The following is a 16,417-nucleotide window of genomic DNA, read 5'->3' as shown; positions in this document are numbered from 1 at the left end:
ACATGTGTGCTGACACAAAGACAAGCACGGATCGTGTCATTCATTATAGGGTAACACTATTTTCTGATCTTATTTACACGTAGCCCCGTACCACGGTGTGTTTCTGTAATTTATGGCAAGAAAACGTATTTCTTTTAAACAGCAAAGATAGCCAGCGAAGAATTACGTTTCCAGAAAGAGAGGTTTATCACCATTCCTTATAGCCCCAAGTGGGGCATAGGGAGAAAGAGAGGTTGACGTCGTTTAATTACAGTTGACATTAAGTAGAGGTAAGTGTATGGAAGAAAGTGCAATTAAGGATTCACAGTCTAGGGGCGTTACGACCCTATACAAAAGTCGCGCTTTAGCCACCTCCGGAAATCCAGAAAAAAGTAGTCAATTATTTGTTTACTTGTGAAAAGCGCCTCAAATATTTAAATCTGCTAGTTTGCAGTCTTCAGTCTCTGCTTTAAAACTACTATTAGTTATCCCAAAGGTTATATAAACGAAATAGGTTGGTAAATTACTCCACGTTTTTCCACTGATGTTTTGATTTATCTAACGGTTGGAAAATGGTTACCAACAGCATTTCCAAATCTTAATAATTAAATTTTCCAAACCTCCCACAAGGCTAGAGCCTTCGGCAGATCATTAGCTTTTTTCTTGGAGCGTTCTGCACGGAAAACGCCCGGGGTTAATACACTACTCGTGATATTTGAATATTATCACAAAATTTCGCGACCCGTTTATGCGAGTGCAGTTTAAAGAATTTTCAAATATCCGGAGTAGTGTAAATTCTTAATTGTTTGGACCTTTTATGCGATTACACAATTATTATATGACCGAGAAAATCGCGAAAGCGCGCCCGTTAATTTACACCTCTGTACAAATTAAAAATCAGCAATAAATTACACTGCTCTAGTCCAATCACCATGAAGTAAATTTTGTGAGTCATAGTCATAAGCAGTCTTATATTGGTCTTACGAGTGTTTGTCACAGACACCCGTCACAATATTTAAAGAAAAGCTGTTAGCTGGAATATAAAGTAGATTGAATTAGGTGCTTAATTCAGAAGATAACAATAGCTGTCCATGCATGACTTACAAAATTTCCATTAAAGCTATTTCACCTGCATTCGGGCATTTGTTGGTCTAAAGACGAAAACTTGTATAAAAATGACGTACTAAAATTGAAGTAAGTAGAATTATATGTCTTTCAATATCATAAAGTGAGTAGATGAATGCACTTCATATCATTAAACCCCTAACTTGCCGCTTGTGAAATCGAATCTGATATAAAAAAAAAAACTGGACTCCAAGTCTAGCATAATCGAAATGCGTTGAATTAAGATTTCACTCCTGTTCAATGTTAGTTAAAACCGTGTTGTTTCGTGTTTCTGAACTATGCTCCAAACAGCAGCAAAACTTTTTGAATACGAACAGAAATCGCTACGCACCAAGACCTAAAGAAATTATAACGGCAAATTTATGCCCAGAGAAGTATAACCCGGTGTTTTATTTTCATTATTATTATTTATCATTACACGTACAAATAGATTGTTTTTTGCAGCGAAAATGTTCGACGCTCTTTCAAAGATACTTTCGCTTATATCAAAGTAAATTCACGACAGGAGTCTCAAAAAACCATCTTAAACAGCAGATCATTTTATATCATCACACATGGTCATCGAGCTTAATTAGTATTCAACCATACACTGCCCAGTCCTATTGCCCAATGAAAGGGACATTTTGGGCACCGATTTTCAATCTCTACATCGATTTTCACAGCATGAGTTCATCAACAACAACAACAACAACAACAACAACAAAATTGCCCTCGAATGGAAGAAATGCGAATAGTACAGTATGCTATCAGTATGAATGATACTTAATGATGTCCCCTGAAGATGTAAATAATCCATCTTTGCCACAGTGCAGACTAGCCACAATTTTGTTTTTCAACACTTCAGTTTATTAAAAAGTTGAACCATTTGAAGTTTAAATTTATTCATCGAGACTTCAAATTTTATTTCATTGTTATTTCTTGGGTCAGAAATTCGCATGTTTCACTACGTTTATTTTTCCCCCTTCATATTTTGCTGATGAAAGTCAAACACAAGCAAACTTCTCCTTGAGACAAAGAAGAAAAAAAAGGACAAAAGTGAAGAAAAAGATAGCAATTAAAACGTTCAGGCAGCAATTAGCAGTTTTTGTTGCGTTGTGTTTATTGTTTGCCGCCACTGGAAAACCCCGAAAACGGAATAATTTTTCTTATCTTAGTGCATTCCAAATGATTATTTCCCTAACCGGTTGCGACGTACTGTAACTTTTATTTTTAGCGGAGACAAAAGGCAAAATTCATTTAATTTTTCACCAATGTAAACTGGTTGTTTCCTTCGTAGATAAAATTTAAGCTAAAGTTAACGTGAAAAAAAGAAATAAATTCAAACAGTGAATTAACAGCTTTGTTCGCATTTTTTTTAAGCTCTACTGCTTTGTCTTCTTAGTCCAACTACTAACGACTTGTTTACTTTCTGTGTTTATAATTCATCCAAACAACACAAAAACAAGACCTCAGTTTTTATTGACTTCTCAGCAAAAATGTTCGTTTTTGTTCACCCACGTAATGATATCGGAATTATCTATACCCAGAGAATAGGTAATAATTTCACTATTTCACTGCCAGAAAAGAAATTAAACTCATTTTCTATTATATTGCCCTAGTTTCATTGAAAGCCGCCATTAACCGTCGTTATTGTGTCAAAACTTTCATACATTATTAAAGCCATATTCAGCGGAAATAAGAAGAGAGTGCAAAATGGTGAAATTTACATTTGATCCTTTCACGGTTGTTTTGCGAAATTCAGACCGCCTTCCGACCAAAATATAGTTAGCATAAAGATAAGGGTTAATATTGGTACCGGCATAGATGAATACCCGCGGGAAGCGACGCCGCTTGAGACACAAATTAAAGACCCCGGGACGCAACGAAATGTACTTATTTCACTATATCCGCAAATCCGCGCCAATCACAATGCAAAGATTTGGTCACCTGACAATTTCAATAGCGAGAGAATTAAAAACAACCGAAGCCGTAGACGTTTTCCGATCGCAAGACGTCGAAAGAGAATGGAGTTATCAGTATTTGTTTCGCATGAGAATGAACGGAACGTTCAAAATACAGAAATTCATTGAGAGGAAGCAATGAATGAGAAAGCGACGCTATCTTAACCATTTTACTTCGAAAAAGGTGAGCGTACCAGAAATTTCCCTATCCGAAGTGTCAAGGTTGCTAGCAATAGAACTATCGTGCTGTTATTCCCTAATCTTAGCAAAATATAGCTTCAATATATCTCCTTTGAGATAAAATGTTTCTCACCTAAGTTGTAGAATAGTTTAAATTCATGAAAAAAATTGTGATATATTTATAGAGGTTTGAAATGTTTCCGTGACTAACCAAATTTAAGGAAAAGTTAAGCTGAGTCAAATGATGATAATTTTCCAATAAAGCAACAAACACACATTATGAACCTTTCTTTTCCTATCTGAACATCACTTTCAGAGGAATGGCGGGAGAGAACGCCTGAAAGAAGAATCATTTCATTTCTTTTGGCATTTTTCTGAAAATTTGGTGAAAAAGAAAAAAATATTGAGGATAAATGACTTAATACACCAAGTCATAAATCACCTGTTATTGAACAAATTTACTTTTCTTGTTTGATGTACTTAACTGGCACTTCGATGTAGTTTACTGAGGTTCATGAAGCTAGTTAAGTACACCAAGCAGCAAAGATAAATTTGGTTCAACAGCAGTTGATGTATCGTTCGCTTTACTTGTATGACATTCACTTATGAAGTGTATACGAAAAAAAGCAATAATCTGTGACGTCACTCAATATATTGTCGCTGTTAATTATCTCCCGGGCTTTTAACAAAAAAAGTATGCATTTTGTTTCCAGTTTAGATCTATATCGTGAATCCTTTTTCCCTGCATGGTTGTCGGCTTCATGCGAAGAAATGTAGAAAGAGTGCTGTGAACACTAAGAGCTTCAATCTGAAATAGACCGTAATAGTCACAGCTTCTTTACAGGACGTCTAAGGGCGAAAATCCCTACGTATGAAAAAAATAAACTTAACTAAACAAAACAAACACAGATTTATCATTTCCTTTGTCAGTATTTTTTTTTGACCGATCAAAGTAATCGCTTTCCTCGTCACGTCAACGTCAACTTTCATTTCAAGATTCTTGTCAGTTTTTTCTCCACCTTTCATACTTAAATTAAGGCGCTTGAAACTGAGAAAAAACTAACTTCATTTTTTCCTATTTGTATTACTGAACACAGCAATGAATGAACTGGGACTTGCTTTATGTCTCGCCGTCGTTCTAAGCACTGTTAGGGACAAAGCTTCTGTTGGAGGTTACTTAGCCATTGAAAGAAAAGAGGAGAAAAGGTTTGCTTTTTTCCGCAACGTCAATAAAGGTAGGAGACATATACAGACGTAATGAACTGGCTTCCTCAAACGAACACAGTTTTGACATGCAACAGAAGTCAGATTTTGTGGCTTTTTCTGAAAAAAAAATGTATTAAGAAACATTTTCGTGTGTTAGCTGTTTGGTCACGTGGCTTAATGGCATCCATGTTTTAAAAGTTTGTTTTACCCAAAGCTTGTGTAGTTTTACCTTTTTAAAAATTTCCTTTTCAATTCGAATTTAGATTTCATGGCTATTGTGACCGAGTTCTTCACATTTCTTATACTCGTTTCTTTTTTTCCTGATTTATCAGGTTATTACTATTATTATTATCATTATTATCATTATTATTATTACTATTATTACTATTAATATCACTATTGTTACTATTATTTTCATTATCGTTATCGTTATCGTTATCATTATCATTACTATTTTTTTTTTGTCTTTTAATTCCTGAGCTGTTCTGACTTCTCTGAGGAGCGTTTTAATTCCAAGATAGCGTCATTTTGAAATGTGACTTCATTTTGGTTTTATGAGGCGACATGACTGACACGCGATAATGACAAAATTAACAAGCTCGGATGCTGTCAACACCATATAAGTTTGATTACCATTGCGTAAATACTTTTTAAGCGAGATACATTGGTAAGGGAGAGGTCAGAAAACCCTTATTAATTTTATTTTAAGCTGTACCTATAACGAAATCACTGATTGGTTCAACTGTATTAAAAGGTAGGCGAAGTGGGAAGCCTCAGAAATGGAAGGTAATAATTTGAGGTTATTGTTTTTCAATGTGGGGAACAAACTAACAGTGGACAATACTAAAACCTGATCATAGTTATTCTATAGCTATCAGCGCGTGCACTTATTAAAACCAGGCCATAGAAAATACAGCCAATCAGAATACTGGAAAGTCGTTACATATTCGACGATTCCCATCGTGTGCTGCGGGTATGTCTACATGACTGTGTTGGCCACGGTATTTTTATGGCACGGTAAAAAAAAAAAAAAAAAAAAAAAAAAAAAATATATATATATATATATATATATATATATATATAATTATGTTGTTTTGCAACACTTTCTCGTAGTATACCATGGAACATCCCACATGTCACTTGTCACTATTTTCGACGAATAGACTAAATGATTACATTTCTTAGAAGTTCCATTTCATATTTTTGCCCAACAGACAACGCTCTAGAAGGTCATGTGATATCAACGTATTTAGTCCACTCCGAGCTGGATTGTTTGCAAAAATGTCTCTTGAACGCCAAATGCTTGTCTCTCAACTTTCAACTTCTCAGCGCAGGGTCCCGTCACGTTTGTGAGCTGAATGACGCGACTCGGTTGTCATCTGCTCACGGGCTCACGTTTTGTGGCGGATGCTCATATCTCGAACCTATAGTGTTACCAAACCTGGTAAGAGATAAAATATTGATGCCTTGCTTCCCTGATATTGTGAATATATTCTTTTTTGACTTATAAGGTGTCCACAATTAGCCCACACGCTTAAACACGTCTGACACTTCAATAACGTCCTAATTTTTTTTATCCTTTTGAATTTGAGGGACTAGTTATTAATAAACATCAGGAGTGCATTTCTAAGGCAGTGGTTATTCTATATCGACTGGGCGCAGACTGGGGCCTTGATTTGGACAGAGGTGGGGAAAGAAGAAAAGAAGATCACTTACTTTAAGCTGAACCTGGGAAACGCTGTACCTCGGTATCTCGGCATATTAATAGCTTTCAATGTTAATCATTGGAAAAAGTAACATTTGCTTCCGGTGTGAGATCTGGAACTAATGAAACACCTAGGTAACCTTTCTGTTGACTGAACCTTCGTATATTTCAGGGACAGGAAAGTTCATCACATGTGACAGACAGCCTACAGAACTCAGCTGCATCCCCAGCTCAGAGCAGTCAAGAAGAGATGCCCTTCGGTAATACTGACTGTTCTGTTTCAAAAAAATGCAGCTAAAAAATACTGCAAGAGTTACTCGTTTCTATTTATTTACTTTGACAAATACGTCGTTCGGTCAATTAGAGCTTGTATTTTCTAGGACCTATTAAGAAATACTAAGATAGTACGCGCGCCCTCATTGGTCAGTAGGAGAGTTTAGATGAGACGTTACAAACACGGCTTTTGAAAAATATTTTATGAAAGCAATAGAGGACTTTTTACCGTGTTTATATCGCTTCATCTAAACACTCGGGCGGCGGGGGGGGGGGGGGGGGGGAGGGGGCACTGGGAGAATTATTGAAGTTTGCAAACCAGAGACGGAGTCGAGGGTTTGCATAACTATCCCGAATGCTCCCAACTCCCCTCGTGTTTAGATGAGGCTATGTCAACACAAACAAGTACTTTATTACTTAAGTTCAGCACAGGCGTATCTTTCTTCTACTAATAATCAGTTGGTAAGATATTGGGGAGACACATGAAAACAGCTTAAAGCACGCAGCTGCTGCGTTAAGGATGTAACTTTGGATACGTAGAGAATAATGCACTAGTTAGCGTACGTGTCTTATTTAAGAAAGGCATTCATCATACGAGGATACGGAAGCTAGACAAACAAGAACCCTGCGTTTTAATTGGCGTCGATGGTACCTGTAGATTTTGATGGAACACGTACCTTGCTTGTAACAGAGCCTGGCGTTGTTGTGAGATCAGGAATACGGTCAGGAACAACTCCTTTTTAATTTCACATTAACCAGGCACCTTTAGCACCCCTTAACTCATAATATTCCAAGATAGCATGCAAACTAATATACAGAGCATTTATCATTATGCTATTTCTTCCATCCCTTGCTAGTGTCCACTGTCACATCTCCGATGGTATTATCAGCCCTGTTAACACCGTCAACGTCAACAGCTGTGCAATTACCAATGGTGTCGTCCGCGGCATTAGTTCTATCCACGTCACCAACAATGTCCACCTTACCGATGACGTCATCGGCTATTTTGGTTGCATCTTCCTCAACAATGAGGACGATTGGAATATGTTCCGTGACATCAATTCTACAAATGTCACCATCATCGGTCGTCTTATTTATGTCGTCATCGGTTGCACAACTAGCAGGTGTCAAACGGTTTCCATTGTCTTTTAATTTTGCTCACTATATTCAAACTAATATTACACTCGATAAAAAAATGAAGATGGTTTTTCCCGCTTTTTTATGCTGAATGAATGGATGATTGATCCATCGACCGGCCGAACGGCTGGTTGGCTGGTTGTCCGGTCTGATTAACAGCCTGATTGACTGACTGACTGACTGACTGACTGACTGCCCGCCTGCCTGCCTGCCTGCCTGTCTGCCTGCCTGCCTGCCTGCCTGCCTGCCTGCCTGCCTGCCTGCCTGACTGACTGACTGACCGACTTAATGCATGCCTGCATGGATGAATTTAAGTTTTATTTTTGAACATAGATCAAAAACGGCAATTAGGGACAAGGTAGGTCGACGTAGTCCTTATGTTGCATAGCAACAGAGCGATGATTGGCAAGCAGACATACCGTGTATACGAGTACATTTAAGCACGCCGAGCAAACTGAGCGACCAGATAGACTTATATGTATGATTTGGTTTTTTTTGTTGTTGTTGCTTTTTTTCTTCCTTTCTTTAGACTGTGCCGATGGCTGGCATCAATACAGAACTGGGTGCATTAAGTTTTTCACTACCTCTCTAACGAAATCGAAAGCGTATCAAAAGTGTCAGGAATTTAAAACTGCTGACCAAATCAAGGGAAAATTGGTCAAGATTCCATCCAGTGATGATAACGACCAAGTTGTAAGCCTATCACTTAAGTCAGGTGGGTGCTTCGCAATATACAGTTGCTTATCAATGACCACATTTACTGTCAAACCGGACTTTCTTTCTAACGAGGACTCCGACAGAGTTGTAAATTTCAAGAATAATCTGCTGTATTAGGCAGGGTCCACACTATGCCGGAGAAATTTTAAAACGCAGCTTTATTTCTGCAGTTAGGCCTACCGTCCACACCCAGAGAAAACGGCACATTTCGAAAACGCTCGTCAAACCGAAGTAATTTAAAAACGCCGGCTTTTCGAAAACGATGAGGTCACGATAATCACGTGATTTCCCTGACCGAGTTTACCTCAAACACAAATCCAAAATGTACCGATGATTGTTACTTTATTAAATTCCTCCAGCGGAGGGAGGACGGAAAACAGTTGATGCGTTCTCAGAGTGAAACCTCCGTTTTCAAATTCCTCCGGCGTGGTGTGAATTAGGCCTCAAGTTGCTAAGTCCCGTAGAATTCTCACAAATTCTTGTTTGCATTTTTTCCTATTAAATGTAATAATTTATTCCGCGCGTCAAAGCATGGGGAAATAATTTCTCTTTCGTAGACCTTGAAAGAAAAGAAATTGAAAGAAAAAGGGTAAGGTTAAGTTAAAATCTCCAAACTGGCAATTAAAAATACAAATCGGTCCGCCTTTGTTTTCAAAAGTTAGAAACATCTTAATTACAAATGTTTAGAAAAAAAAAAAACGCCACTTAAGTTCGCAGGTTGGGGGGGGGGGGGTGCAATAACTATTATCAACCAATCAGATTCCCTCATTGTTCGTCCGATATTCTCTAAGTATTAGACTGGGCGCTGCCGCGAATGATCCCGAATGAACACTCTTGAAATTTTTCTTGTAGCCTTATGGCTTACTGTTCTGAAAGAACTGACTTTCACTTATAGTCCATATAGAGGATTCCTTTCTCAGTTCTCTCTTTCCCTTCTGTTTTGTTTAACATCAATTGTGTGTATAAGTTAGCTGGTCGACTCCCAATCAAAATTGCGTGCACGAAGTTCGCGATGTCTTTCCAGTCCGTTATCGTGGCATTTTCTCAAAACAATTTCAGTCGTGTAATAAATCCCATATTAACCAACTTTCCTCGGGACAGTGCTGGAGAATATCAGCCCTCGCTCCTTTTTGTACGGACCTCACCGAGTTCGGTTCGTACTATCAAGACCTGGGACCGATATTCTCCTTGTAAAGCCCTTGCGCTTGATTAATAAGGTGTATGTAACTTTCATTTGAATTATCACACTCCAGTAAAAGGCTTTATATTCAGACTTTACGCTCGTTAACTGAGCAGACCCCATGTAAACGATATATATGTTAAATATTATCTGCAGGAAGGTACTACATTGCTCTGTCAGACTGGTATGAGGAGGGTGTTTATCGTTGGAAGGGACAAACCGACAAGGCCACGTATTTTAACTGGAAGGCAGGCTACCCACAAGAATATAACATTGAGAAGAATAGAGACTGTGTGGTTATCTCGACCAACCCCAGTGATTACTATAAGAAGTGGACCACTGTCGAGTGTAGTAATAGCTGGCATTTCATATGCGAGTGTGAAGATGCTTGTTCTTAAACTGGCAGGAAAAGGTCACTGCAGTTGTCCAATTCACAAGGTTCTTTCTGTGACCCTTTGAGCGAGTACCGGGAGAGGGACCCTCATGTGGAAAAGTCGGGGAAGCTCGTCCAAAAAAATTGAATTAAGCCACTACAGGAGATCAATATGGGCGGGGGTCGAGCTTTATTTGACCCTTATAAAATAGCACTTGAAAATGGACATGAGTGCAACCCTAAGAGATACTTGGAGGATTACTAGCGGCGTTTCCCCCTGAATGCCCAAAGTGAGACCAAAATCCGTGATTTACACCCCAAAGCGAGATGACGAGCACTCGTGACCTTTTCTCATGGGGTCCTTCCCTCTTTCCCCCTTAGGGTTGAGTGTCTCATCGAGTAGTCCAATTTAATTAATCGTCGATAACAGACAGACAAATCATAGCAGTATTGGATGGTTTAATTTACCGTAGGCAAAGACAGATGTATTAATTTCTTAGTAAGCAAGACAGAGTTACTTTAAAATCATTTTATTTAAAATTGGGCGCCACGATTGCATGATCGTGTTGTCGGCTCGCATGAAACTATATGGAACAAGACTGTGATGTAGCAATCAACCTTTGTTGGCTGTATAAGAAATTGGAGAAAGAAGGAAGATGGAATTCTTACAAACTTTTTCTAGAGTATTTTTATCAAACAATGTGAGCGACACGCCGCACTTTCTAAATCTCGATTTCCCAAAAATGTTACGCTAAGATTTCAACTGGCTCAAGAGCCTCTTGAGTGGCTAAATTGAGTTCTACAGCCCCTTAGCGTAGAATATAAAAAACATTTTACTCTGAAATGAATTGCTCTAGCAAAGAGAGCTATAAGGTACTATAGAAAATAGATTGCACTAAGTCAGAAAGCAAGTGAAGCACTTAAAAACCAACTTGATGTTAACTGAAACGTGCGATACAGGGGCGTAGAAAGGATTTTTCAAAGGGGGATCACACTGTGTCAAAATGAGGGTACTCACCAGATTTTCGTGTCGTTTTTGCCACCTGTTGTAGGTTATTTGCTTAAAAAAGGCTTACAAATGGAGGGGTCATGGACACCTCAGCACCCCCGCCCCCTAGCTACGCCCCAGCGGTAAATGTATTAGCCGTCTTAACAAGCTTGGAAAAGCTTATATTTCTAGCGTCAGCCATCGTTGAAGCAAAATAACAAACAGCTACTGAGTTTCAAATAAATACTCCAAAATTTCCGTAAAACAAAAACAAAGTACCAAAAAAAAAAACTATGATAACTTCAGTAGATAATTTACTTAGGTGGCCCGAATGTCTAAGACATTCAAATGGTCCGAAACACAGAGCACCCGTACTTGAGGGACGCTTGAGAGTCCTCGCTTATCACGTACGTGCATTGTGAAGATCATAAATTTATTTGTAGTCTATATCTGCCTCTTTGTCGTTCACTGACACAAACATGACCATGCGTGCCTGACCAACGTGAAGGTCTGCAACGTGATCTCTGAAAACCGGCTTAAACAAAGCGATACAGCTTGTGTAAAATGCAACCACAGTACTCAATCCTGATACCAGGAATATGTTCACTGCCAGTCATCCTTCCACCAGTTTATCAAATTGCAGTACAATACTGATCGCTTAGTTGTTAAGGCCTTCCATTGGATATCTCAGTCAATCATTTCCTTATCTAAGAGTATCGCTGATACATATTAGTTATTCGACGCTTTCTAGTGGTATACCATGGAATATTATCCTACGAGGCACTTGTATTTTCTTGGTAAACATACGAGCCTTTAGGCGAGTGTGTACTTGTGCTTATGCTTCCGCTTGTGCTTATGCCTACGTCAAGGCCGTTTTCACAGCGAAATAAGAATTTGTTTGCGCTCGCGCTTGCGCTTGTGCTTGCGTCGCTAGTGAAAACCAGGCTTTAGAAAACAACACTCCAGCGATTTTACTTTATCCTTTTTTTTATCGAGTTCGCTATATCAGGATTGCCCTGTAATTAAAATGCGTCAAAACATTACCCCTCGGACGTATTTTCGCAGTTTCGGGAAAGGGTTTTAATCTGTGATGCCGAATGGTTTAGTATTAGTTTTTGAATTTCATTTTTTTTTTCTCTGAAATCTTGCGATGGAATGCCAAAAAATATCGATAATTATGTAACGCTGCTCAAGTGAACAGAAAAAATATATGATTAAAACAAACAATTATCTCAGAGACAACAAAATTTAGCTCAACCCTGCCTACTAATTTGCGGTTGCTATGGCGTTGTCAAAAGTCGTAGAAAAACAGTTGAACCGGCAGTTCAACATAAATTCAATTCGGTTTATTGAACGGCAATGTTCAACCCTTTCAGCTCTAAATTGCCGGAACCTTTCTCCTGGGTTTTAGTTCTATAAAGACACAGCTAAATAACTCTGAGCTTGCTCTACAAGATAACACTATTTTTGTTGGTCACGACGTCATATGACGCCAGATGACGTCGTTTGACCCGCTTTCTTGGATCCGCCATCTTGGATTTCACTATTTTCTTAAAAAGTCAAACAATAACGGAAATTAACAAGAAATAACACGCCAGACTTACTTGAAATCTGTGGTTGCCATGGCAACGTTGAAAAACACTGACACACAATTTCAAAATAACCCTGGAGAATAAATGAACAGCTACTGAAAGTTTCAGCCTCTTAGAGTAAATAGGGGTATCCAACGGTCTCATTCAATTTAAGAGTGCTCAAAAAATTTGGCCTTTGCTCGAATTGCTCTCAAAAATTAGATGTGTGCTCGCTTGCTCGTGCTCGCACAATTTTTGCCACTGCTCGCAAGCTCGGATTTTTGTCAAAATTCTCTGCCGTGTAGCAGAAGCATAATTTGCATTTTGGAAAAAAATTAACGCTGTAAACAATGTTTCCCTTATGGCAAAACTAGGAAAAGTTCGGGAAACATGCACGCGCTGTATATATGAATTTTTACCACAATTGCAACTAATCTCGAAATCTGATTGGCTAATTTGCTGTTGTCGATAAGAGTTTAGACAACACTGCTCGCGTCAATGTGTCACACTCTGAAAAAAAATAATTTCTTTGACGTTGATTTTGTGGTAAAAAACAAATCGAATGCGGTTTAGTGTTGTCTGTACTCTTATCGACAACGATATGCGTCATCACAGTGGTCAAAATTTGTGCGCCTCGTGAGTCCACAACATTTTGACCACTGTGATGAGCATACTCGTTGTCTATAAGAGTACAGAAAACGCTAAACCACATTCGATTTGTGAAGTTACTATTCGACCTTCAGAGCTTGTCAGAGCTGTATGGCTGCACTGGGCAATTGGTTAGATCCTGGAGGCCTCCAAATGAAACTTCAGTGCGTTAAATCTTTTTCAGTCAATTAGTGCGAAACACAGTTTGACGATCATCGAGACCGAACTCGAAACCCTTGTCAGACTAAATGCCACGTTGTTAACATTTCCCAAGAATTATATAACCAAAGAAACATACATGTTTTTTTATTATTATAATTTCACAACTCTTCAAAGTCTGGACGTGTTTACCAGGCGGGTAGGCTTACCATGGCTCTATCTAGGGTATAACCCTAGCTGAGCACTAGGGTTACCGCAACGCTAGGGTAACCCCACCCTGCGAGCAGTTGGTTTCTCCTACGCCGAACGAGAGAGAAACTGCTGCGAACAACCGTTCGTTCCTTTGAGTTAACCACCGTCCAACGCCATGGACGAATAAATTAACTTTCAACTGGTAAAACTAGTTTACAAGCTGGTTTAGGCTCGCACACATGCGCTCACCAACACAACTGCTGCGTTTAATTAAGCGAGCCCACCGGGTAGCGATCAACGTCCAACTCCACTGCGGACGGTCACGATCTGGGTTGCGATGTTCAAAGACTCTTAATTCTTCGATACTGTGCTGTACATTGCTGGAAGTTCTTCCTCTAGTGCCTTAACTGCGCTTCTGCGAGAAATTTGCATTCTTTTGACCGGCGTTGTACAAACACTTCTAGCCAACAAATGAAACTGACACCAAATGCATCACGTGGGGCGTGACGAACTCGCGCATGCTCGATGGGAAAGCAGACCGTTCGCTCAGCGTAGGAGGAACCAACCGCTCGTAGGGTAGATTAACCCTATCTACCTTTTTAACTCTCCAAGAAGAAAATGTGATATATACCAGCAAAACGGTCAAATTGTAACTCAAGAAATTAAACATCGTACGTATAAATTCACATTTTGATTTGGGCCCGGGTCAAACGCCGTACTTCACATGAGCCGAACCTAACGACAGTTTTGTTCGACACAAATAATTAAAAGAACGCCTGTTTAAGTCAAAAGTGGGCCTATTTAGTCGAACCGAACTGTTGCACCAAACAAACAACAAAAACGATCTTGCTGGTCAGTGGTTTTCAAAGGAAAGTCAAAATTGCGCCTTTAGACCTTTGATTACGCGTGTGGTTCGACTCACGTGAAGATCGGCGTTTGACCCAAAGTCGGTCTTCAGGCGTTATTCACGGCTGACCAGGCGTGAAGAACGCCTCAGCCGCTCCAAATAAAATCAGTCGAACTTAAGAACGGTGCCCACTAAATACAAAGGTTTTTGCGCCAGATTAGGACCATGCGGAAAAATAGATCTTTACAAGGCTATTGGAATCCACAAAGAAAAACTGGGGTAGCCATGTATTTTTTCTAGATAATTAGCCTTGAATCTCAACAAAAATGCTGACATCAGCATTTTTCTGAAAAAAAAAGGAAAGGATATCTCTTCACAGATTTTCTTAGAATTCTCCATTGCACACAGAAAAGCAAACATATTTATAAAGATCTTAAAACTTAATGGTAAATGGTTACATTTAAACCATTTATAACAAAATCTTTGCAACAGCGCTTTTAGCGTCTCTGACAGCCTTCCTCTGGTTCAGCTAAAATACAGTCTAAATACCTTTTGCTCACAACCAGAAACTAAGCACGCGCTGAATAGGCTTGCCACTTCCATTTCATAACATAAAAAGTAGGGGTAACCACGCGTTTTTTATTTATTTATTTATTTATTTTTTATTAAGTTATTGTTCTTTTTTTAAAACTTTTACGGTACGCGTTACATTTTTTCCTGTCACCTCCCCAGTAAGTAAAACATTTGCGTATCTCACATGTGTTTTGCGCGTGCACTACGCCATCTGCAGGTACATGTTTACAGTTGGATTTCAGTATAATTTTCGACAGATAACAGCTAGTTTTTCAGCTGGAAGACGTTAACAGTTACTGGTTAGCGATATGCTGCTATTCTGGTGTTCCTGGTTTAAGTACAGGTTCATTAAACTTGATTTGGTCACAGTAGGAAAATTTTGCTTTCATTTTAGTCGTGTACTCGGTAGCGTAGTTGATTGCGTCAAGGTCAACCCCCAGCGCGCGCGTTGCGCTTAAACCATGCCTTGCGTGATGCGCAGGAAGTGTGCGCACTAACAAAAGTAGGTACCGTCCTTAAGGTGGCCGAACACAGTTTTCGCGCGCGCTTTTGCTGATGCAATTCAGCGCGCGCACAAGGACTGGAAAAAACAAATACGCCGTCAATAGAGCGATCATTTTATTTACTCAACACCCGCACTATCTAGCTGTGCTATTTTTCTCTATAATTGAACGCGGTGTATTGATGGCTTTAGTCTTTTATTACAAAGATATGTTAGAAAAGGTAACGATGCAAAGAACCCAGCAATAGCTTCTCAGCTTTTTCTTTCTTACCGAATGAACCCAGTTAAATTGCAGCGCATGCGTAGTAAGTCAAAAAATTGCGATTGAATGAAAATTGCACTCTCGGAAATACGCCTATTTTTCGAGAACCACTCATTAGAATTTCACGAAATTTGGCACGAAAATACTTTAGGAAATATGTAACTGGAGTATTGAAAATAACTGAATTTTAACAAAGGAAATTCTAGATATTCTAGTGAACCTTCAACAAGGGATAATTAAAGATCTCTCTGTTAAATTATTAGCAAAATGGTGTTAACTTGTGAGAATCGTTACAAGCTTATTACATGCAAATTATAAAGAAAATCTAATGACTAGATTTTCTGCAAATGAACAAAACCGATTTTAAAGGCCTGTTTATGTCTATCCATGTTGCCATGGCAACGGCGCATACGTCAGCTTAACAATAAGAAAGAACAAAGTTTGTGTTGCTAACTTGCTTGCTGCTATTTTTGGCGACCGAGGGATCAAGGGTTTTAGAGAAAAAGGTGAATGAAACGCAGGTATCAAAAACTGTGTTCAGCCACCTTAATTGGGTCAAACGCCGAACTTCACATGAGCCTAATTGGTTGAGTTGGGTTCGGCTCATTTGAAGTATGGCATTTGACTCCGGCCTTAGTTTTGCTTTGGATTGAAAATGATTCGAATAACAGCTTTTTGCGACCGAAATTGTTGCAATAATGTTCGTCGCCACTGTGTCAACTGTCGCTAAAATATTCGATTGCAGAATTGTTTATAGTTTTGCTGTCATTTTACCGTGCAATCAGTCGACCTTATCGCCTGAAGAAGACTAGCAGTAAGCAGTCGAAACGTCGCGATCTACATCTCAAGTGACTACATCG

At 39.0% G+C, this 16,417-nt stretch overlaps 1 protein-coding gene across 3 annotated transcripts; it reads left to right on the top strand.

Annotated features, from left to right (window-relative positions):
* On the top strand, nucleotides 1-11,250 carry LOC149095680 (uncharacterized). 3 transcript variants are annotated; one of them, XM_089281817.1, is made up of 8 exons: nucleotides 1-50; nucleotides 143-269; nucleotides 4,322-4,459; nucleotides 5,645-5,874; nucleotides 6,308-6,395; nucleotides 7,266-7,532; nucleotides 8,075-8,260; nucleotides 9,599-11,250. In XM_089281817.1, exons 3-8 carry the CDS (start codon nucleotides 4,324-4,326, stop codon nucleotides 9,838-9,840), a joined length of 1,149 nt encoding a protein of 382 aa, XP_089137943.1. In that variant the 5' UTR covers nucleotides 1-50; nucleotides 143-269; nucleotides 4,322-4,323; the 3' UTR covers nucleotides 9,841-11,250. The 3 variants fall into 3 exon arrangements, with proteins under 3 accessions (XP_089137943.1, XP_089137944.1, XP_089137942.1); XM_089281818.1 differs by lacking the exons at nucleotides 1-50; nucleotides 143-269 and adding an exon at nucleotides 941-1,173; XM_089281816.1 differs by lacking the exons at nucleotides 1-50; nucleotides 143-269 and adding an exon at nucleotides 3,007-3,228.
* Nucleotides 11,251-16,417: the final 5,167 nt, after the last annotated feature.

The sequence above is a fragment of the Orbicella faveolata genome, unplaced genomic scaffold (assembly GCF_042242905.1).
Source record: "Orbicella faveolata isolate gen_17 unplaced genomic scaffold, um_ofav_v1 contig_5, whole genome shotgun sequence".
Classification (NCBI taxonomy): Eukaryota; Metazoa; Cnidaria; class Anthozoa; order Scleractinia; family Merulinidae; genus Orbicella; species Orbicella faveolata.
This window is presented reverse-complemented; position numbering and strand designations above follow the sequence as displayed.

Coding starts and splice junctions, on each gene's coding strand:
- LOC149095680 (XM_089281817.1), top strand. CDS start 4,324: ATGAATGAACTGGGACTTGCTTTATGTCTCGCCGTCGTTCTAAGCACT. Junction 4,460..5,644: donor TTTCCGCAACGTCAATAAAG/GTAGGAGACATA, acceptor TTTGCCCAACAG/ACAACGCTCTAGAAGGTCAT. Junction 7,533..8,074: donor ATCGGTTGCACAACTAGCAG/GTGTCAAACGGT, acceptor TCCTTTCTTTAG/ACTGTGCCGATGGCTGGCAT.